The sequence below is a fragment of the Cetorhinus maximus genome, chromosome 7 (assembly GCF_964194155.1).
Source record: "Cetorhinus maximus chromosome 7, sCetMax3.hap1.1, whole genome shotgun sequence".
Taxonomy (NCBI): domain Eukaryota; kingdom Metazoa; phylum Chordata; class Chondrichthyes; order Lamniformes; family Cetorhinidae; genus Cetorhinus; species Cetorhinus maximus.
Window position 1 is genome coordinate 1,696,421 of NC_135885.1, and position 24,409 is coordinate 1,720,829.

Genomic DNA, 24,409 nt, shown 5'->3' on the forward strand with positions numbered 1-24,409 from the left:
TCAAAGTTAGTCTGTGGAATTCTCTACCCCAGCTAACAGTGGAGGCTGGGTCATTGAAAATATTCAAAGCTCATTTAAAAAGGTTTTTGATCAACAAGGGAGTCAGGGTTGTGGGCAAATGGAGTTGAGACCACAATCAGATCAGCCATGATCATATTGAATAGCAGGGCAGGGTCGAAGGGCCAAATGGCCTATACCTGCTCCTAATTCTTGTGCCCTTGGGTTCATTGTTTTTATTCCATTCCAGGATAAGAGAGGGAACAGTAACCTGTCTGGTGTACAGCTCATTTATTTGTGACAGTGGTGCTTGAGGGTCAATAATTTCCTTTATCTCCTCCATTTGCAGAATCGATCTCTTTTTCTCTGTCAGTAACACCAGAGATGTGTTCACATTTAAATTAACAGTAATTTGAGCTGAAAGTGATATAAAAACTGTTCATGTTTCAGATCTTTCGCACAATATTTTGTAGCAGTGGAGATAAGACACACACAACTGTGGAAGTCAAGAGTCTCTGCTCTGTTTCAGGGAAACCCCAGCTGTATAGAATCTGCAGCGAGATTACAACATTTTTCTCACCCAGTTATTTACGTAGCATTTTGATGACATCATTTTTTTTTTTAGAAAAATACAAACATCTAAATGTTCAAATCATTCATCAGCAGGGCAACTGCAGCTGGACAGACTTTATCCAAATCACTCATTCCAAAAGTGTACACCCCCTCAGAATGATCATCGCTTCTCCGTTATGTACAGTCCAAGTCCAGCCTCTTCTGAGAGGCAATACAAAATTTTAAAAAGGCAGGAAAATAACCCAGAATGTTTTCTTTTCCACAGTTCTGTTTCGAGACCTAACATCAATCTGTGGTGAGACTCCCTCCCTCACATCACCACTTAATTTAATTGTAACTTCTACCAATAACATTCACTCTTCGCAGATTCTTCCATAGTTTACCCACTCGCTCCGAAGGTCTCAGCGTTTTTTGTAGAGACAAGGCTTTAGCTGCAGTTGGGGGAGGTTATCTTTGTCCCGGAGAGGCCGGTTCTTCCTGAACTCAAATAGATAGAAGTAGCTGTTCTCTGTGTCCTGTGGGAAGGAGCAAGTCATGTGTCTGAGTAAACTTCACAAACACCAAGTTACTGACATAGCTGTCTCATGCACGAGATGTTTCCAGACCCTCCCCCACTCCACTCAACACTTGAGCAATATTTCAAACTTATTTCCCTCCTAAAACTCCTGCCTCACACATTGCAGTTCCCTCTAACAGTCCACCCCACCAGAACTCCATTATTCCAGTAACCGCCTGGTATCCCACCTGCCTCTCTTCTCCCTGATGAGTGTCCGAGGCTTAAACCTCCACCCACTGATCTGAATCCCTCTTTTCAGCTTTCCTTACTCTACATCCCTCCTCCCCCTCATCTTGCAGCCATCATTTGCACACCGCCCCCTCAACAGTTCTCCTCCTGACCCTCCTCATCCATCTCCCTCAGACCCTCCCTTTCCTCACCTTCCAACTCTGATTACTTGAACAAATTTCCTATTGGGTTTGACTGCAATTCTACAGGAGGGGCTCTAACGACATAAATCCCAAGTGAGAGAGTCTGGATATAATGTCTGATGTCAGAGTGAAACTAAACTGGGTCTGAGTCACTGGTGCAATTACCCCTGACCTTAGTGTACTGGAATCCAACACTCAGCCACGCGAGATCAGCCAGTAGATGGAATAATATTTCCTGCTCCCAATTCCCACAATCTCTGCTAACTCCAGTGACCATGTTAATGGGGGGATCCAACTCCAGAGATTTCAGTTATCCTTTTTCCATATTCTCTTATCTTCATGCACCCCCACCCCCCCCGCAATGAGTTCAAATAAATTATGGCTTTAAACGTTACCTTTGAAATCATCTTAAAGCCAAGAGATCCCACGACGTTGATAAAACTTTGGACATCTTCAAATCTACTGGCTACTTCAGCAATCTTCAGAATGCCCCTGTCAAAGGATGACAAAAGAGGCATCAGGTAACACACAAACTCTGAATCTGCTGCACGATTACAGTGGCTCTGGGTCACGCTCGCTCCCCAGGTCACTCGAGCCACCAATCCACTTCACCTCAGGTCACTCTCTCCCTGACCCTGGGTGACTCTTGCTCATCATCCCCCTCCCCATTTCCCATCAGCCTTGCCACACTGCCCCCCACCTCCCCCAGGTCACACCAATGTTAACAGTGTCAGGAAAGGAGTCAACATCTCAACCCTGAGCTGCAGCTGTGTTACTGTATCCCAGATTAAGGTATTTCCTAACTTGTCTCCGGAATGCAAAAGCAGCACTTTGGGATGTCCTAATGTCATGAAAGACACTATAGAAATGCAAGTTCTTTAGGAGGTGTACATGAGAGATTTGCAGGGGTTGTGGGGAAGCAGGGGTCGGTCGATTGGGAATGTGCAGATAAATCCAAGCAACTTGCGTGTTAAGTGAAATTGTCTAATAATGTGACCAACAGCCCCTACCTTAGCCTGAGGACTCGAGTGGCCTCTGCCAGGAAATCCAGAAGGTTAGTGCCCATTAAAGCAAGACAGAAGACCACAATATCAACCGATTCAGCTGCCAGAGGAACCTGAAGGGCCCATGCAAACATAGCAAAATGTCACAAGGAAGTTCAGTTTCAGTTTCTGCATTTCAGAGCACCTTAGAATACAGGAGGCCATTCAGCCCATCGAATATTTCAAAGAACATTACAGTTAATCCCACATCCCCCGCTCTTTCTCCATATCCCTATATACTTTTGACCTTCAAGTATTTGTTTATTCATTCACCAGCTGAGAGTGTCACTGGCGAGCCCAGCATTTATTACCCATCCCTGACTGACTTCAGGGAGGTGGAAATATCTCCTTATGAACACAACTCAGTGGCTCGCTCGGCCATTAGGGAGGGCGGTTCAGGGTCAGCCACATGTAGACCAGGCCGAGTAAGGACAGCAGATTTCCTTCCCTAAAGGACATTAATGAACCAGATGGGTTTTTCTGATAATCTGGTCGTTTCGCCATCACCATTACTGAGGCTAGCTTTATATTCCAGATTTATTTAAATGGATTTATAGTCCTCAGTTGCTGCGGTTGGATTTGATCCCATGTTTTCAGAACATTAGTCCAGGCTGAAGTGTTACTAATCCCATTACATAGCCACTATGTTAATGTACCCAATCTTATTAAATTCCCTTTTGAATCACACCATCAGGCAGTGCATTCCGGATCCCAATCATTGTTGCATGAAAAAGCTTTTTCTTATCTATAATCTAGTTCTCTTGCTAGGCATCTTCAATCGGTGCCCTCTGGTTAAGGACCCTCCAGTCATTGATAAGTTTCCCTGTAGCCTTCTCTGCTGTAAGGAGAACAACCACAGCTTCTCCTGTCTTCCCATTAACTGTAATCCCCAGAACTGTTCTAGTAAATCTCCTCTCCAAAGCCATCGCATCCTTCCAAACAGAAGGGAAGGGGAGTTTGCTGAGCCCCAGCCAGTTGTGGGTCTGAGCTTCACACAGAGTCAGTCAGTTTGCGCCACATTATAGAACCATAGAAAAGTTACAGCACAGAAGGAGGCCATTCGGCCCATCTTGTCCATGCCAGCCCGAGGACACCCAGGTGCCCTTTCTAATCCCACCTTCCTGCACCCAGCCCATAGTTCTGGAAGATAAGTTGGCAAGTTCTACAATTCACATCAGAATCTCGAGCAAGTGTGGGGCAGATAAATAGCCAGGGTTACCATTGCTAATCACTCCCAAAAACACATATCTGAAGACAGTAGGAGGACAGGATAGTGTTTATGCTACACTCTCCAAAGGCCAAACATCCTGTTAGCATTGTCCTGCTCACACAACAAATGGTCTCTTGGGGCTGCTATTGCAGAGTCTCTGCCCTGGATCCTAAAGTCCACCCACAAGCACTGTAGAAGCCAAAGCAAGGTCAAACTGGAGAAATATGATTTATTAAAAAGATTATGTTACTCAGGTAACTAAGTTTTTTTTATATGTGGGTGTTGCTGGCTAGGCCAGCATTTATTACCCATCCTTAATTACCCGATAAAAAGTGGTGGTGAGCTCCTTTCTGGAACTGCTGCAGTTCATTGGAGATTGCAGTTGGAGATACTTCCATTGCTAACAACACAAAGAGACTGACCTTTCCCCTCCCAGCAATACCTGCAGGGTCAGAGGATGGAACAGAAGAGCCTGAACACATTCTGCATAATGGTGGTGCTCTTCATCTCCTGACTGAAAGCGGCAAATATCTGCAGGGATCCCCGAGAGCAGGCATAGGGAGAGAGGAATCAGGAGCAAACCGGGACTGGAGAATCAGGAGCAAACCGGGACTGGAGAATCAGGAGCAAACCGGGACTGGAAAGAGAAATCAGGAGCAAACCAGGACTGGAGAGAGGAATCAGGAACAAACTGGGATTGGAGAGAGGAATCAGGAGCAAACCGGGATTGGAGAGAGGAATCAGGAACAAACTGGGATTGGAGAGAGGAATCAGGAACAAACCGGGATTGGAGAGAGGAATCAGGAACAAACCGGGATTGGAGAGAGGAATCAGGAACAAACCGGGACTGGAGAGAGGAATCAGGAGCAAACCGGGACTGGAGAGAGGAATCAGGAGCAAACCGGGACTGGAGAGAGGAATCAGGAGCAAACCGGGACTGGAGAGAGGAATCAGGAGCAAACCGGGATTGGAGAGAGGAATCAGGAGCAAACCGGGACTGGAGAGAGGAATCAGGAGCAAACCGGGACTGGAGAGAGGAATCAGGAGCAAACCGGGACCGGAGAGAGGAATCAGGAGCAAACCGGGACTGTAAAAAAAACAAACCAGGTCCAGGGGGAGAGGGGAATCAGGAACAAAGGGAGCAGGGATGTAGAGGGAAGGAGCAGTGGCTGAGTGCCAGGGCTAATATACCACACACACACACCCCCACTCCGTCCCTCCCCTCCAAAAGGTCGACTAGCTCGAGGACAATTGCAAAGATACGCGGAAGGCCAGAAGATTGGGCAGAATATAAGGAATAGCGAAGTATGATTAAAAGGCTGATAAGGAGAGAAAAATTAGCGTACGAGAGAAAGCTAGCCAGAAATATAAAAACAGAGAGTAAGACTTACTATAAATATTTAAAAAAGAAATGAGTTAACAAAGTGTGGTGTTGGTCCTATAGAAAGTGAGTCTGGAGGATTGATAATGCAAAACAAGGAGATGGCAGATGAATTGAACAGGTATTTTGTGCCAGAATTCACTATAGAGGATACAAGTAACATCCCAGAAGCAGCTATAAATCAGGAAATGGAAGGGAGGGAGGAACTCAGGAAAATTACAATCACCAGAGAAGTGGTACTGAGTAAATTGTTGGAGCTGTGGGCTGACAACTGCCCGGGTCCTGATGGACTTCATCCTAGGGGCTTATGAGAAGTAGCTAGAGAGATGGTTGATGCATTTGTTTTAATTTTCTGAAATTCCCTAGATTCAGGTAAGGTCCCATTAGATTGGAATATAGCAAATGTAGCTCCATTAGACAGAAAGCAGGAAACAACAGGCCAGTTAGCCTAGCTATTATTAAAGAAGCTATAGCAGGACACTTGGATAAGCTCGAGGTAATCAGGCAGAGTCAACATGGTTTTGTGAAAGGGAAATCATGTTTAACCAACTTTCTGGAGTTCTTTGAGGAAATAACATGTGCTATGGAAGGGAACCGGTGAATATATTGTGCTTAGATTTCCAGAAGGTGTTTGATAAAGTGCCACATCAAGGTTATTGCGGAAAATAAAAGCTCATGGTGTAGGGGGTAACATATTGAATTGGATAGAAGATTAGCTGCTTAACAGGGAGCAGAGAGTAGGCATAAATGGGTCTTTTTTCAGGTTGGCAAGATATAATGAGTGGTGTGCCACAGGGATCAGTGCTGGGACCTCAACTGTTTACAATTTATATAAATGACTTGGATGAAGGGGTGGATGGGATGGTTGCTAAATTTGCTGATCACACAAAAATACGTAGGAAAATAAGTTGTGAAGAGGTCATAATGAGGCCTTAAAAAGATATAGACAGGTTGAGTGAGTGGGCAAGGATCTGGCAAATGGAGTATAATGTGGGAAAATGTGAAATTGTCCATTTTGGTAGGAAGATTACAAGAGAAGCTTATTATCTAAATGGTGAGAGATTGCAGAGCTCTGAGATTCAGAGGGATCTGAGTGTCCTAGGGCATGAATCACAAAAGGCTCGTGTGCAGGTACAGCAGGTAATTAAGAAAACTAATAGAATGTTATCATTTATTGTGAGGGGAATTGAATATAAAAGTAGGGAGGTTATGTTTCAGTTGTACAGGGCACAAAAGAGACCACATCTGGAGTACTGTGTACAGTATTGGTCTCCTTATTTAAGGAATGATGTAAATGCGTTGGAAGCAGTTCTGAGAAGGTTAACCAAACTAATACCTGGAATGGGATGGTTGTCTTACAAGGAAAGGTTGGACAGACTAGGCTTGTATCTGCTGGAGTTTAGAAGAGGAAGAAGCAACTTGATTGAAACATATAAGATCCTGAGGGGCCTTGACAGGGTGGATATGGAGAGGATGTTTCCTCTTGTGGGAGAATCTAGAACCAGGGGTCACTGTTTAAAAATAAGGAGTCACTCATTAAAAACAGAGATTAAGTGAAATTTTTCCTCTCAGTGGGTCGTGAGTCTTTGGAACTCTCTTCCTGGAAAGGTGGTGGAAGCAGAGTCTTTGAATATTTTTAAGGTAGAGGTGGATAGGTCCTTGGTAAGCAAGGTGGTGAAGTGTAATCAGTGGTAGGCAGGATGCAGATTTGAGATTACTATCAGATCAGCCATGATCTTATTAAATGGCGGAGCAGGTTCGAGGGGCCGAATGGCCTACTCCTGCTCCTTGTCTGTATGCATGTCCAATAGGAGGGGTGGATGAGTGTCTCGGACATTGATAAGCAGAGTTGGGCATCAGCAATACTTACACTCGACATGTCACACACAGTCACGTATTCATTCAGCGCCACCAAGTCAAACGAGTAAACCTTGTTGTTCACGCTCCGAGCAATTTTACAGTCACCACAGCCAAAATCAGCCACCACAGCAGAGGACGGCCTGTGGGAGATGTCAAGGGATTTTAGAGTCAGCTGGGCCTTAACTGAACCTACACAAAAAACTAATTCCCAACAATTTACACTGGAGACCGGCCACTCTAGTTGTGTGTAATTTCCGATCTATGGGAGAATAGCAAATCCAGTTAAACCCTTTCCCCTTGTTCCCTCGTAGCTGAGGGATGTACACCCCTGTGGTACTGAGTCAAATAGATCCCAATGTCTCAGATTGCATCCAAGATCAATATGAAGTCAGAATGAGAAGCAACAGATTGATGGCTGTTCCTGTGTCCCATTGCAATCTATCACTCCTGCTGGGTTCCATGTGTGTGGTTTCCAGGCAGGAGGAGGACTGACCTTGGCTGTGATGTGCTTTGGCTCCCATCTCAATCTCCTGCTGACACACTCTGCCTGTGTATGTGCAATGAATGCAGACGGTGCCAGTGGCAGGGGAGCTGAGAGTCAGCCACCTCCCTCGGAGTACAGGAGCTGGGTAAATCCCATCATCCCACCATGTCCCCAAACCCCAACTCATATCACACACCCAAACTGTCCCACCACATCCCCATGGATGGTGAGTGGCTTGGAGGGGAACTTGCAGGTGGTGGTGTTCTCATGCATCTGCTGGCCTTGTCCTTCTAGGTGGCAGAGGTCACAGATGTGGAAGGTGCTGTCAAAGGAACCTTCCCAATTGCCAACTTTAACAGCCCCCTTCTCCCCACTCTCCTTTCTCCAATCCCTCTCCCTCCTCCCCTCTCTGATCTCACCCCCCCTTCCTCACCACTCCCCATTCTCCAACCCTCTCCCTCCTCCCCTCCAGCTCAAATCCCTCTTCCCCCTCTTTGCTCCAACCCACTCCTCTCCAACCCTCCCTCTCCAGCCCCTCTCCCTCCTGCACATGAGCCTCCCCAGTGCCACATTCCCCAGCCGTACCTGTTTCTGATGTACTGAATGATAAGATTGACTGGGTTTTCTGGCCAGCGCTCCATCTGTGCCGTGAAGCCTTGATGGTAAATCTCAAAGGCATTCTTATCCTCTGTAAAGAACTTCATGGCTTCTGCACTGCTCGAGGTGTACAGCTGCTCATTGATGTAGCGGAAGTGGGCAGATTTCAGGCGCTCTTCCATCTTGGTTCTCAGAGCTGCTGAGCGGTCAGTAGACGGGCTAGCGTGATGTGATTCAGTGCCGTTTACCTCCGCAGTAGGTGGTGAGACTCTGGCCAGTGAACCAGGCTGACCTGGGATATAGTCCCTTCGCTCCTGCATCAATATCTTTTCAGGCGTCCCCTTCCTCCTGGTTCTCTTACAGTTCGATACTGTCTCACCCTTTTGGGTCTGATCCCTTGCTCTCTTCTTGTAGTTGGTCATATTTTCATTGCTGCTGCGACAGACTGTCCCGTCCGCTGGTTTATTCCATTCTGCTCCTCTGCCTTTCCTTCTTTTTATTTTAGGTTCATGTGCGTCGGTCACACTTTTCTCTTCTCCCTGTTCAGGTCTTGATTTTATCAAAGTCCTGCCGTATTCAATCTGCTCCATTTGTCCTCCACTCTCTGCCGGGGACGTTTCTCTGGGTCGGAACTTGTTTTTGTTCCTTTGTTTGTTTTTCATTCTGTTCCTCCACTGCTTGCGGGTGAGTGTCCCCTGTCCCGAGTTACTTCTCAGCAACTTTTGGCAAGGGGCTGAGGTTCCTTCTCCCAGCTCCCAATTCCCAGCCTCCAAGTGTCCATTCTCCTTAGCTCCCGCTACCCTGCTCTGATTCTCCTTTCCTCCATCGATTTGAGCAGGTGGTGATTTCAGACGGGCTCCACTTCCCTTCCCCACATCCTGTTCAGACAGACTCGTACCCACCCTCTCCTTCTTTCCCCGGTTTCTCTTCCTTTTGCCCTTCTTTGCTGTTCCACACTCAGGGTTGAGGTGCGTTCCTCCTGAGTTCTGATCAGGTGCTCCTGCTGCAGAGAGAGTTCGCAGGGTTTTCAGAAGCCTCTGTTTCTTCTTCCCACCAGGTGCCTGCACATTCTAATAATGATAGTGAGAGTTAGTATTAGTGTCTCCCCTCCCCAAACCTCACCAAGAATCAGATCCAAGCACTCTCTGCTGCACAGGAACATGACTGAACAAGAAGAGACCAAAGTCCATCCAATTCACCTTCTATCGCCCAGGTGATGTGATGCAACAATAATGGAGTTATTGACCAATCACTGTGATCAATCTCTTACCAAAGAGTCGACAGCAGAAGCAGACATGAGGTGAGGAAAACCCACAGTGGTGGACAGCTTTGGGAATCACAGGTCCAAAGTCACCCGTTCCTCCCAAGATCACTTCACTCACCACGTCTCGTCTCAAATTATTCATATTCCGTGCAATTTGCTTTTGAATGAATAAACACCAACTTCTCCAAGCATCGCCCCAGAGAGCCTTCCCAATTGATTGAGCACTCAGTCACGGAAGTACTGTTTCTCCAGTTAAATGTTGAATTTATTTCAAGTGCATACTGTGTTCTCCGGTAATACGCCAAACCTGAGGGAGGATATATCAGACTTGGAGAAGGTGCTGCATAGAATAACCAGAACGATGCCCTGAGTGAAAGGTTTACATTACGAGAACAGGTTGTAAAGACTATTATTTCCTCAAATTTAGAAGATTAAGCGATGATCTAATCGAGGTGTTTAAGATGATTATAGGATTTGATAGGATCGATAAAGAGAAACTATTTCCTCTAGCAAGGAGAGTCCAGGGTAAGGGGGAAAATTTGAGCCAGGTCATTCAGGGGTGATGTCAAGAAGCTCTTCGCTTCACAAAGGGGGATGGAAATCTGAACCCCCCCCCCCCCCCCCCCCCCCCCGAAAAAAGCTGTGGGTTCTAGGGGTTAACTGAAGCCTTCAGCACAGTGACCAATAGGTTCGTGTTGGACAAGGGTATTCAGGGATATGGAACAAATGGAGATCAGCTACAAGTTGAGGAATCTATATCTCAATTTTTCCTGACACAGGTTATAGCTCTTCTCTGTTCTCAGGTCTCCCTGTATCTGACCCCCAGGGTCTGGGCCCATGAGTGTCCACCTGCAGACCCAGGCACTCCCACCCGGAGTACAGGGCATTTCGTGTTGGAACTAGACTCGTCTATGACACAGTGCAGCAGTCTCTGTTAACTATTCAAGTGAATAATCTTTTGTCAGATACAGGACATAGACCCTGAAACATTAAAATTTCCACAGATGCTGCCAAACCTGCTCAATGTCGTCAGCATTTTCTGTTTTTATTTCTGTGACAAAGCACACTGAACAAAAGGTTCAGTGACTTCCATCAGCCCCGAAGTAAGTGTTTTTGCTACTCACCAACTCAGCAATGCAGTGTGAAGCCTCCACCTTGTGAAAGACAGTTTTATTCAGAGTTCTGGCTTCCAGATCATCATTCCAATCCTCCTCAGCAAACATCTCTCCTCTGGTGCAGGGAAACAGGCAGCTGGGGGTAGAGTTGGGCTTTCAGTAAGATCGAAAAGACAATCTGGGAGGGGGGGTTTACAAATCCCACCATCTATCTAGAGACCAAGGTTAGAGCTCCAGCAAAACCAATATCACCCTATACCACATCCTCCCCCACCGTACCCTAGCCCCTACCCACACCAGCAACCCCCCCAACCCTGGCAACTCCCCCCCTCCCCCAACAATCTACCCCACCCTGGTTGTCCCTCCACCATGGTTCTAATACCAACCCCCCCAATCTCCGCCCCCAACCCTGGTTTTTGCCACCCTCTATCCTTTCACGTCTTGTTGCACCCCCAACCCTTCCCTGGCCCACACCCGGCCCAACACCCCCCCGCCCCCCCATTCCCTCCCCAGCTCTGGCCCACCCTCCACATCTTCCCCTATCACCCTCCCCACCCCACACATCCTCAATACCCTCCCCATCCCCCCCACACCCTGTCTGACATATGAGGAGAGATTGAGTCGATTAGGATTATATTCACTGGAGTTCAGAAGAATGAGGGGGGATCTCATAGAAACCTATAAAATTCTGACAGGACTAAACAGTGTAGATGCAGGAAGGATGTTCCCGATGGTGGGGGGAGTCCAGAACTGGGGGTCACAGTCTGAGGATATGGGGTAGACCATTTAGGACTGAGATGAGGAGAAATTTCTTCACCCAGAGAGTGGTGAGCCTGTGGAATTCGCTACCACAGAAAGTAGTTGAGGCTGAAACATTGTATGTTTTCAGGAAGGAGTTAGATATAGCTCTTGGGGTGAAAGGGATCAAAGGATATGGGGAGAAAGGGGGAGCAGGCTATTGAGTTGGATGATCAGCCATGATCATAATGAATGGGGGAGCAGGCTCGAAGGGCCGAATGGCCTCCTCCTGCTCCTAGTTTCTATGTCCCGCCCCCCCCCGACCCCCGCCCCCCCCCGACCCCCGCCCCCCCCCCCAACCGGGCTCCCGACTCCCGAGGGAGGAATTTGAACAAATTCTCAGAGACACAAATTTAACAAAAGCAAAAAGTTATTTCCCACATTCCCGGCTGGTGACGGGTAAACATCAACTCAGCTCCCGGAGCTCCCGGGCCCGATTCAACCCAACTCCCCGCTCCCCCCACTCATCATTTACCTGCTGGGCTCGGGCTCACATGTTAACCATTCACCGCGGGGAACACCACACACAGGCCTCAGGCCTAACTCCAGGAGCCGCCAGTCAGAGCGCCACCTCCCGCCCGGGAGGACAAACACCACACAGCGCCACCTCCCGCCCGGGAGGACCAGCGCCACCTCCCGCCCGGGAGGACCAGCGCCACCTCCCGCCCGGGAGGACAAACACCACACAGCGCCACCTCCCGCCCGGGAGGACCAGCGCCACCTCCCGCCCGGGAGGACCAGCGCCACCTCCCGCCCGGGAGGACAAACACCACACAGCGCCACCTCCCGCCCGGGAGGACCAGCGCCACCTCCCGCCCGGGAGGACCAGCGCCACCTCCCGCCCGGGAGAACAAACACCACACGGCGTCACCTCCCGCCTGGGAGGACAAACACCTCACAGCGTCACCTCCCGCCCGGGAGGACCAGCGCCACCTCCCGCCCGGGAGGACAAACACCTCACAGCGTCACCTCCCGCCCAGGAGGACCAGCGCCGCCTCGCGCCCGGGAGGACAAACACCTCACAGCGTCACCTCCCGCCCAGGAGGACCAGCTCCACCTCCCGCCCGGGAGGACTAGCGCCGCCTCCGGCCCGGGAGGACCAGCGCCGCCTCCCGCCCTGGAGGACAAACACCACACAGCGCCACCTCCCGCCCGGGAGGACCAGCGCCACCTCCCGCCCGGGAGGACCAGCTCCGCCTCCGGCCCGGGAGGACCAGCGCCACCTCCCGCCCGGGAGAACAAACACCACACAGCGCCACCTCCCGCCCGGGAGGACCAGCGCCACCTCCCGCCCGGGAGGACCAGCGCCACCTCCCGCCCGGGAGGACCAGCACAGTGTGTGGCTCTGCCTGGGTGGTTTAAGCAAGTCCTCTTGATCTTCCCAATCCAACACCTTCACCATTCACTCCCTCCACCCCCACCGCAGCAGCAGCAACAACTCACTGAGGCTCCATAGACAGCGCCTTCCAAACCCACTACCATCCAGAAGAATAAAGGAGGAGCAGACGTAGGCCATTCGGCCCATCGAGTCTGCTCCGCCATCCATTGGGTTCTACAAGATTATGAGGGGCATGGACAGGGTGGATAGGGAGCAGCTGTTCCCCTGAGTTGAAGGGTCAGTCACGAGGGGACATAAGTTCAAGGTGAGAGGCAGGAGGTTTAGGGGGGATGTGAGGAAAAACTTTTTTACCCAGAGGGTGGTGACGGTCTGGAATGCGCTGCCTGGGAGGGTGGTGGAGGCGGGTTGCCTCACATCCTTTAAAAAGTACCTGGTTGAGCACTTGGCACGTCATAACATTCAAGGCTATGGGCCAAGTGCTGGAAAATGGGATTAGGTAGGTAGGTCAGGTGTTTCTCACGTGTCGGTGCAGACTCGATGGGCCGAAGGGCCTCTTCTGCACTGTGTGATTCTGTGATTCTGAGTTCAAGGGTGACCTGATAATCCTCAACTCCACTTTCCTGCCTTTTCCCCATAACCCTTGATTCCCTTACTGATTAAAAATCTGTCTATCTCAGCCTTGAATATACTTAACGACCCAGCCTCTACATCCCTCTGCAGTAAAGAATTCCACAGATTAACTACCCTCTGAGAGAAGAAATTCCTCCTCATCTCTGTTTTAAATGGGTGACCCCTTACTCTGAGATTATGCCCTCTGGTCCTAGACTCTCTCACAAGGGGAAACAACCTCTCAGCATCTACCCTGTTTCAATAAGGTTGCCTCTCATTCTTCTAAACTCCAATGAGCACAGGCCCAACCTACTCAACCTCTCCTCATAAGAAAATCCCTCCATCCCCAGGATCAACCTAGTGAACCTTCTCTGGACCGCCTCCAATGCCAGTATATCTTTCCTTAGATAAGGGGACAACAATTGTTCACAGTATTCTAAGTGTGGTCTAACTGGTGCCTTGTATAGTTTTAGCAAGACTTCCTTATCTTTATCACACACAAAACGAAAAATGCTGGAAAAACTCAGCAGGTCTGACAGCATCTGTAGAAAAAGACAGAGTTAACGTTTCGAGTCCGTATGGACTCAAAATATTAACTCTCTCTTTCTCTCCACAGATGCTGTCAGACCTGCTGAGACCCTCTGTGCTGTAGCTTTCTGCAGTCTTTCTTCATTTAAATAATATTCAGCTTCTCTGTTCTTGCTGCCAAAACGCATAACCTCACATTTTCCCACATTATATTCCATCTGCCAAGTTTTTTGTCCACTCACTTAACCTGTCTATATCCCTCTGTAGACTCCTTGTGTCATCCTCACCACTTGCCTTCCCACCTATTTTTGAGTCATCCACAAACTTGGCGATAGTACATTCACATTCCTCATCCAAGTCATTAATATATATTGTAAATTATTGTGGGCCCAGCACTGATCCCTGTGGCACTCCACTAGTTACAGGTTGCCATCCTGAAAATGCTCCCCTTATCCCAACTCTCTGTCTCCTATTAGTTAGCCAATCCTCTATCCATGCTAATATACTACCCCGAACACCATGGGTTCTTACCTTATTAAGTAGTCTTATGTGCGGTACCTTACTGAACGCCTTTTGGAAATCCAAATAAAGGCATTATAGAAAAGTAAAAGTATATAGACAGGTAAGAAGGCATATGGGACACGCCTTTATTAACCGAGGCATAGAATATAAGAGTAGGGAGGTTATGTTGGAACTGTATAAAATGCTTGTTAGGCCACAGCTGGAGTACTGTGTGCAGTTCTGGTCGCCACATTATAGGAAGGATGTGATTGCACTGGAGAGGGTGCAGAGGAGACTCACCAGGATGTTGCCTGGGCTGGAGCGTTTCAGCTATGAAGAGAGACTGGATAGGCTTGGGTTGTTTTCCTTAGAGCAGAGAAGGCTGAGGGGGGACCTGATAGAGGTATACAAAATTATGAGGGGCATAGATACGGTAGATAGGAAGAAACCTTTCCCCTTAGCGAAGGTGTCAATAACCAGGGGGCATAGATTTAAGGTAAGAGGCAGGAGGTTTAGAGGGGATTTGAGAAAATTTTTTTTTCACTCAGAGGGTGGTTGGAATCTGGAACTCACTGTCTGAGGGGGTGGTAGAGGCAGGAACCCTCATAACATTTAATAAGTATTTAGGTGAGCACTTGAAATGCCATAGCACACAGGGCTACAGGCCAAGTGCTGGAAAATGGAATTAGAATAGATAGGGGCTTGATGGCCAACACGGAGACGATGGGTTGAAGGGCCTGTTCCTGTGCTGTATAACTCTATGACTCTATTACATCTGCATGGGGACACCATCAACTGGAGGTTCCCCTCCAAGTCACCCACCATCCTGACTTGGAAACATATCGCCGTTCCTTCACTGTCGCTGGGTCAAAATCCTGGAACTCCCTCCCTAACAGCACTGTGGATGTACCTACACCACATGGACTGCAGTGGTTCAAGAAGGCAGCTCCCCACCACCTTCTCAAGGGCAACTAGATATGGGCAATAAATGCTGGACTAGTGACGCCCATATCCCATTGCTACAGACAGGAGTGAGTTTAATTTAAACAGCCCTGATTTCTCCTCGCACCACCCGTAAACAGGAATCACAGAATCACAAAGTGCAGAAGAGGCCCTTCGGCCCATCGAGTCTGCACCGACACATGAGAAACACCTGACCTACCTACCTAATCCCATTTACCAGCACTTGGCCCATAGCCTTGAATGTTATGACGTGCCAAGTGCTCATCCAGGTACTTTTTAAAGGATGTGAGGCAACCTGCCTCCACCACCCTCCCAGGCAGTGCATTCCAGACTGTCACCACCCTCTGGGTAAAAACATTTTTCCTCAGATCCCCCCTAAACCTCCTCAGTTCATGACCTAACATTGAAACATCCAGAATGTTTCGACAAAATTGTCAGTTTCAAGGGAGCTGCAACATTACAGTTGCAGGAGAATGCAAGTTTGTCAATTGATCCGGTACATTTTGAGCAACGCAAATGCCAGCAGCTACAAGAAGAAATGGCGGAAGCTTCCCCACTACAGAAACTGTGGAAAACAATCACTGAAGAATGGCCTGATTCAATTGAGCGTGTCCATGAACACGTGAGACCATTTTGGCCTTATTGGGATGAGCTAGGCATCTCCTGGGGAGTCAGTTTTAAAGGCAGGCAGGAGTATACAGGAGAATACAGGAGTATTTGCGACCTGATATTCTTCAACAACTTCATCACTCACACATAGACATAGATTGGATGAGAAGACGCGCAAGAGAGATGGTCTATTGGAACAATGACATTGAAGTCATCGACAGGAAGTATAAGGGATGTGAAGAGCATATGCCAAGTCAGCACAAGGCACCATTCATTCCGCATGAAGTTCCTACCCATCCTTGGCCCAAAATTACATCCAGCCTCTTTCATGTTCGTGGCACTAACTTCAATGTCCTCGGCTACTTTACCAGGTATCCTATTATTTGACAATTGTGCACTGCATCAAGCACAACTGTCATGCACACTCCATGTCTATTTTCAGTTTATTCGGCGCACCTAGAGAGATCGTTACGGATAATGGGCTGCAATTTATTGGTAAGCCATTTCAGGATATGTGCGAGAAGTGGAATATTGATCACACTACTTCTTACCCTGTGTAAATGTTCCCATATGCCTAGTCCAAATAAAAAGTCCGCTTCTACCTCCTTCCCAAAATCCACAAACAGGACTGTCCTGGTGGACCCATTGTGTCAGCCTGTTCCTGCCCCACGGAATTCATTTCTTCCTATCTTGACCCCATTCTCTCTCCCCTTGTCCAGTCTCTTCCCACCTACCTCTGCGATTCCTCTGATGCCCTCTGTCATATCAACATTTTCCAGTTTCCTGGCCCTAACTGCCTCCTCTTCACCATGGACGTCCAATCCCTCTACACCTCCATCCCCCACCAGGATGGTTTGAGGGCTCTCTGCTTCTTCCTTGAACAGAGGCCCGAACAATCCCCATCCACCACCCCTCTCCTCCATCTGGCTGAACTTGTTCTCTCACTGAACAATTTCTCCTTAAACTTGTCACATTTCCTCCAAATTGGCCAAGGGTACCTGCTTGGGCCCCAGCTATGCCTGTCTCTTTATGGGGTATGTGGAACATTCCTTGTTCCAGTCCTACTCCAACCCCCTCCCACAACTCTTTCTCCGGTACATCGATGACTGTTTCGGTGCTGCTTCACACTCTCATCTGGACCTGGAAAAATTGATCAATTTTGCCTCCAATTTCCACCCCTCCATCATTTTCACATGGTCCATCTCTGACACTTCCCTTCCCTTCCTTGACCTCTCTGTCTCAATTTCTGGTGATAGACTATCCACTAACATTCATTACAAGCCCACCAACTCCCACAGCTACCTCGACTACAGCTCCTCACACCCCGCTTCCTGTAAGGACTCCATCCCATTCTCTCAGTTCATTCGCCTCCGTCGCATCTGTTCTGATGATGCCACTTTCCAAAACAATGCTTCTGACGTGTCTTCCTTCTTCCTTAACTGAGGTTTCCCACCCACGGTGGTTGACAGGGCCCTCAACCGTGACCCATCTCCCTCACCTCTGCCCTCACACCTTCCCCTCCCTGACAGAATCATGATAGGGTCCCCCTTGTCCTCACTTTTCACCCCACCAGCCTCCGCATTCAAAGGGTCATCTTCCATCATTTCCGCCAACTCCAGCATGATGCCACCACCAAACACATCTTCCCCTCACCCCCCTGTTGGCATTCCATAGGGACCGTTCCCTCCGGGGCATCCTGGTCCACTCCTCCAACACTCCCAAAACTTCATCTCCCTCCCACAGCACCTTCCCATGCAATCACAGAAGGTGCAACACCTGCCCCTTTACTTCCCCTCTCCTCACCGTCCAAGAGTCCAAACACTCCTTTCAAGTGAAGCAGCATTTCACTTGCACTTCCCTCAATTTAGTCTACTGCATTCGCTGCTCCCAATGTTGTTTCCTCTACATTGGAGAGACCAAACACAGACTGGGTGACCGCTTTGCAGAACACCTTCAGTCTGTCCGTAAGCATTACCCAGACCTCCCTGTCGCTTGCCATTTCAACACCCCACCCTGCTCTCATGCCCACATGTCCGTCCTTGGCCTGCTGCATTGTTCCAGTGAAGCTCAATGCAACCTGGAGGAACAGCACCTCATCTTCCGACTAGGCACTTTACAGCCTTCCGGATTTAACCATGAACTCTTTCCTCTATCTTCACCCCTTTTTAATCCCCTTTATTAATTTTTTTTATCCACTTAATTTCATTTTTATTCATTTATTCATTGTTTTATCCCCTTGTTTAATCCCTTTCCCATCCTTTTTCTCCAACCACTGTCCCCTCCCCCCACCCCACCCACAAAAGGGCCATCTGTTACCTGTTTCATGTTGTTCTTTCACAGAGTGCTTACCCTTGTTCTGCTATTAACACATTCTGTTTTCTGACCTTTACACCACTATCAGCACCTCCTTTAGTCCTTACCATTACCATTACCACCCTTTTGTCCTTTTGTCCAAGACACTTCTGGCAATCTCTCCTTTGCCCCCACCCAGCACTGACCTTCTATCCAGCTTCACCTGCTCCACCCCCCTTAAACAGTATAAATTTCATCACATTTCTACCTCTATTTAGCTCTGAAGAAGGTCATATGGACTCAAAACGTTAACTCTGTTTCTCTCTCCGCAGATGCCGTCAGGCCTGCTGAGATTTCCCAGCATTTTCTGTTTTTATTTATTATAAATGTACCCACATGTTTGTATAATTTCTTATGAGAAATTTGTGCTTTTTATATTATAAAGACATGATATGAACCTGTTCCTCTATTCAATTAAGATCGTGGCTGATCTGTTTGTGGCCTTAAATCCACTTTCCTACCCATCCCCCATAACCTTTGACTCCCTTGTGGATCAAAAACCTGAGTAACTCGGCCTTGAATATATCCAATGACCCAGTCTCCATTGCTCTCTGGGGATGAGAATTCCAAACACTAATGGCCCCTCATCTCATCTGAAATGGTAAACCCCTTATTTTTAAACTCTGCCCTGTAGTTCTAGATTCACACAAGGGGAAACATTCTCTCAGCATCTACCCTGTCAAGCCCCCTCAGAATCTTATATGTTTCAATGAGATCCCCTCTCATTCTTCTAAACTCCAATGAGTATAAGCTCAACCTGCTCAGCCTTTCCTCATAAGACAACACCTTCATCCCTGGGATCAGCTGAGTGAACCTTCTCTGAACCGTCTCCAATGCAAGTATGTCGCTCCTTGAGTAAGGAGACCAAGACTGTACTCCAGGTGTGGTCTCACCAACATCCTGTGCAGTTGTAGCACGACTTCTCTACTTTTATACTCCATTCCTTTTACAGTAAAGTCCAACATTCTGTTTGCCTTCCTGATTACTAGCTGTACCAGCATATTGACTTTCTGTGATCATTGTATCTTCTGACACCAAACTGAAACAGGAAGTCAGCAACTCACCGTCCACCGGCCCATCTGCAGTTTCTTTCACCCCTGCCGTCATTGCTGTGTGCCCGTTGAATGTTTGCCCCCACTCGCTGTATTCTGCTCACCACCCTGTTCCTGACACCTCCCTCTCACCACCCACTCCCAACGCTAACCTAACCCTTACTCCCTCCTGCTCACCATCCCTTCCCAACCCTAACCCTTACTCCCTCCCACTCACCACCCACTCCCGACTCTAACCCTAACCCTTACTCCCTCCCACTCACCACCTACTCCCAACGCTAACCCTAATCCTTACTCCCTCCTGCTCACCGCCCTCACCTGACTCTAACCCTAACCCTAACACCAACCCGCTCACCATCCCTTCCCAACCCTAACCTAACCCTTACTCCCTCCTGCTCACCACCCCTTCCCAACCCTAACCCTAACCCTTACTCCCTCCCACTCACCACCCACTCCCGACTCTAACCCTAATCCTTACTCCCACCTGATCACCGCCCTCTCCTGACCCTAACCCTAACCCCCACCTGCTCACCATCCCTTCCCAACCCTAACCTAACCCTTACTCCCTCCTGCTCACCAGCCCCTCCTGACCTTAACCCTAACTCTTACTCCTCCCACTCCAGACCCTAACCCTTACTGCCTCCTGCTCACCACCCACTCCCAACCCTAACCTTAACTCTTACTCCCTCCCACTCACCACCCCCTCCTGATCTTAACCCTAACCCTTACTCCTTCCCGCTCACCACCCACTCCCGACCCTAACCTAACCCTTACTCCCTCCCGCTCACCGCCCCTTCCCGACCCTTACCCCTATTCCCTCCCGCTCACCTCCCCCTCCCAACCTTAATCCTAACCCTTACTCCCTCCCACTCACCTCCCCCTCCCAACCCTAACCGTCTCCCATTCACCACCCCCTCGTGGTAAGAAGGAGGAAGTGAGGAATAGGGAGGGGGCTGGTGAGGACAAATCACAATTTTATTTCTCGACTTTTAACTGGTGTTTTGGGGATCAATATTCTGTGAAAACTGCAATCCTTAATCATGGTAACTTTTTGTGATTCATGTACCAGGACATCGAGATCCCTCTGCACCGCAGCATTCTGTAATCTCTCTCCATTTAAATAATATTCTGCTTTTCTATTCTTCCTGACAAAATGGACAAGTTAACATTTTCCCACACTATTCTCCATCCTCCAAATTTTTGCCCACTCACTAAACCTATCCAAATCACTTTGCAGACTCTTTGTATCCTCATCACAACTTGCTTTCCTACCTATTACTATATCGCCAGCAAATCTGGCCACAATGCAGTCAGTATCTTCATCCAAGTCATCAGTACAGAATGTAAATATCAGAGGCCCCAGCACTGATCCCTTTGGAACTCCACTAGTTACAGTTTGCCAACCTGAAATGACCCATTTATCATGATTCTCTGTTTCATGTTAGTTAGCCAATCCTCTATATATGATAATATATCACGCCAACACCATGAGCTCCTATCTTGCGCAGTAACCTTTTATGTGGGACCTTTACAAATGCCTTTTGGAAATCCAAATACACTACATCTACTGGTTCCCCTTTGTCCACTCTGCTTGTTACATTCTCGAAGAACTTGAATAAATTAGTCAAACATTGAAAGAGTGCAGACGTGATTTACCAGATCAGTTCCAGGGATGGGGAATTTTAGTTAAAATGTTAGGTCGAAGAAGCTGGGGTTTTCCTCTTTGGAGGAAAGGAGAAGAGGAGAGATTTGATAGAGGTGGACAAGATTATGACAGGTTTGGATAAGGTAGACAAAGAAACACTCTTCCCATTGGCTGATGGTACAAGGACTATGAGGACACAGATTTATGATTTTTGGCAAGAGATACAGGGGCATTGTGAGGAGGAGCTTTTTACACAATGAGTGGTGATGACTTGGAACTCACTGCCTACGAGGCTAGTGTGGTGCAAGCAGAGACAATCAATGACTTTAAAAGGCAATTGGATGGGCACTTGAAGGAAATAAACTTGCAGGACTCCAGGAATCGAGTAGGCGGGGGGGGGAGGGAAACTGACTGGATTGCTCTGTGGGGAGCCAGCATTGACTTGATGGGCCAAATGGCCTATGCCTGTGCCGTAAACGACTATGACTCTATGATTGGCAGCATCGGCGGAGAAGAAAAGAGTTGATGTTTCGAGTCCTCATGACCCTTCAGCAGAACTGAGTATAGTTAGGAGAGGGGTGAAATATAAGCTGGTTTAAGGTGGAGGGAGGGGGCAGGGGGTGGGGGGGTGGGGGTTGTAGGGACAAGCAAGCAGTGATAGGAGCAGATAATCAAAAGATGTCACAGACAAAAGGATCAAAGAGGTGTTGAAGGTGGTGATATTATCTAAGAAAAGTGCTAATTAAGAATGGATGGCAGGACACTCAAGGTACAGCTCTAGTGGGGTTGGGGTGGAAAGACTGACAAGGTATTAGTTGTAGATTTAAAAATAATGGAAATAGGTGGGCAAAGAAAAATCTATATAAATTATTAAAAAAAACAAAAGGGAGGGGGAAGAAACGGGGTGGGGATGGGGGGAGGGGGAGTTTAAGATCTAAAGTTGTTGAATTCAATATTCAGTCCGGAAGGCTGTAAAGTGCCTAGTCGGAAGATGAGGTGCTGTTCCTCCAGTTTGCGTTGGGCTTCACTGGAACAATGCAGCAAGCCAAGGACAGACATGTGGGCAAGAGAACAGGATGGAGTGTTGAAATGGCAAGCGACAGGGAGGTTTGGGTCTTTCTTGCGGACAGACCGCAGGTGTTCTGCAAAGCGGTCGCCCAGTTTGCGTTTGGTCTCTCCAATGTAGAGGAGACCGCATTGGGAGCAACGAATGCAGTAGACTAAGTTAGGGGAAATGCAAGTGAAATGCTGCTTCACTTGAAAGGAGTGTTTGGGCCCTTGGATGGTGAGGAGAGAGGAAGTGAAGGGGCAGGCGTTGCATCTTCTTCCTCCTTCTTCCTTAACTGAGGTTTTTCCACCCACGGTCGTTGACAGGGCCCTCAACCGTGTCCGGTCCATCTCCCGCGCATCCACCCTCACGCCTTCTCCTCCCTCCTAGAAACATGATAGGGTCCCCTTGGCCTCATTTATCACCCCACCAGCCTCCACATTCAAAGGATCATCCTCCGCCATTTCCGCCAACTCCAGCATGATGCCACCACCAAACACATCTTCTCTTCACCCCCCCGGCGGCATTCCGTAGGGATTGTTCCCTCCGGGACACCCTGGTCCACTCCTCCATCACCCCCTACTCCTCAACCCCACCTATGGCACCTCCCATGCCCACCCAGAAGATGCAACACCTGCCCCTTCACTTCTCTCTCCTCACCGTCCAAGGGCCCAAACACTCCTTTCAAGTGAAGCAGCATTTCACTTGCATTTCCCCTAACTTAGTCTACTGCATTCGTTGCTCCCAATGCGGTCTCCTCTACATTGGAGAGACCAAACGCAAACTGGGTAACCGCTTCGCAGAACACCTGCGGTCTGTCCGCAAGCATGACCCAGACCTCCCTGTCGCTTGCCATTTTAACACTCCACCCTGCTCTCTTGCCCACATGTCTGTCCTTGGCTTGCTGCATTGTTCCAGTGAAGCCCAACGCAAACTGGAGGAACAGCACCTCATCTTCTGACTAGGTACTTTACAGCCTTCCGGGCTGAATATTGAATTCAACAACTTTAGATCTTAAATTCCCTCCCCCCATCCCCACCCCGTTTCTTCCCCCTCCCTTTTGTTTTTTTCAATAATTTATATAGATTTTTCTTTGCCCACCTATTTCCATTATTTTTGAATCTACAACTAATACCTTGTCAGTCTTTCCACCCCACCCCCACTAGAGCTGTACCTTGAGTGTCTGCCATCCCATTCTTAATTAGCACATTCTCTTAGATAATATCACCACCTTCAACACCTCTTTGATCCTTTTGTCTGTGACATCTTTTGATTATCTGCTCCTATCACTGCTTGCTTGTCCCTACAACCACACCCCCCCGCCAACTTCTCTCCCCCCCCCCCCACCCAACGTCTATCCACCCCCCCACCTTAAACCAGCTTATATTTCACCCCTCTCCTAACTATAATCAGTTCTGCTGAAGGGTCATGAGGACTCGAAACGTCAACTCTTTTCTTCTCCGCCGATGCTGCCAGACCTGCTGAGTTTTTCCAGGTAATTCTGTTTTGTTTTGGATTTCCAGCATTCGCGGTAGTTTTTTGTTTTTATGACTCTATGATTTCCTTTTCACAAAACCATGTTGACACTGCCTTAATATATCATGATTTTCTAATTTCCCTGCTGCTACTTCCTTCATAATGGATTCCAGCATTTTCCCAATGATAGATGTTAGGCTGACTGGCCTATAGTTTCAGGCTTTCTGTCCCCTTTCTTTCTTGAATAGAGATGTTACATTTGCTACAATCTGCTGGGACCTTTCCAGAATCTACTTTTATTTTTGTTCAGAGTCTGTTCTGTGACCTTTATTTCTTTAATAATCTATTGGAGCTATGGCCTCTACTTGCACTTTTATGTCTGTTGGGACTCTTACTGTGAGATCTCCCTCCACCTCTGGTCCGTGATTGTTTTCTGATGAAAGAGGCACATTCGAACCCACTATTAGAACTTGCACTTCACTTTCATACTCTCCAGTGTTTCACCCCCATTCTGTCAGTCCATGGACCTCACCGTCCTGTGCAACATGATTACTCGCATTACCGCTAGACAGTCCTTAATCCACCAGATTTTGTTCCTCAGAACCATCGACACAAAACACAGTAACAAGGATATATTGGAGAAGTCGGGGTAGTTCCAAACAGATTTTTGATCTGCAAGAGAGTCAAGGGTTATGGGGGGGCAGGCAGGGAAGTGGAGTTAAGGTCACAGTCAGATCAGCCATGATCTGATTGAACAGCTGAGCAGGCTCAATGGCCGAATGGCCAACTCCTGCTCCTAATTCTTCTATGTTCTTTGAAGAGAATGTTGAGAGCAGACTTGATAAAGGTGTTCAAATTTTGAATGGAGTAGATACAGAGAAACTGTTCCATTGTGGGGGGTGGGGGGGCTGTGAAATTCCACCAGGTTTTATTTAAACTATTCATTTTAAATAATAGCCCCTATTCACGATTTAAAGTCAATGACAAAACAACAAAAGGTGACACGAGGAAAAGGATCTTTACATAGTGAATGGATCA

The 24,409-nt window shown here is 48.1% G+C and overlaps 1 protein-coding gene across 1 annotated transcript; it reads right to left on the reverse strand.

Moving 5' to 3' along the window:
- Positions 1-496: 496 nt before the first annotated feature.
- On the reverse strand, positions 497-11,820 carry rrp8 (ribosomal RNA processing 8). Its single transcript, XM_078544909.1, has 7 exons — positions 11,725-11,820; positions 10,461-10,587; positions 8,061-9,142; positions 7,002-7,131; positions 2,508-2,614; positions 1,893-1,989; positions 497-1,085 (listed from the first exon to the last, which is right to left on the reverse strand). The coding sequence occupies exons 2-7, from the start codon at positions 10,557-10,559 to the stop codon at positions 972-974; spliced, it is 1,629 nt and encodes a 542-aa protein (XP_078401035.1). The 5' UTR covers positions 10,560-10,587; positions 11,725-11,820; the 3' UTR covers positions 497-971.
- Positions 11,821-24,409: the final 12,589 nt, after the last annotated feature.

Excerpts from the sequence above, each read along its gene's own strand:
- rrp8 (XM_078544909.1), bottom strand. The coding sequence starts at position 10,559 with ATGTTTGCTGAGGAGGATTGGAATGATGATCTGGAAGCCAGAACTCTG. Across the intron at positions 7,132-8,060 it reads ATTCAGTACATCAGAAACAG|GCCGTCCTCTGCTGTGGTGG; the intron begins GTACGGCTGGGG and ends CATCTCCCACAG. Across the intron at positions 2,615-7,001 it reads CTGTGTGTGACATGTCGAGT|GTTCCTCTGGCAGCTGAATC; the intron begins GTAAGTATTGCT and ends TGGGCCCTTCAG.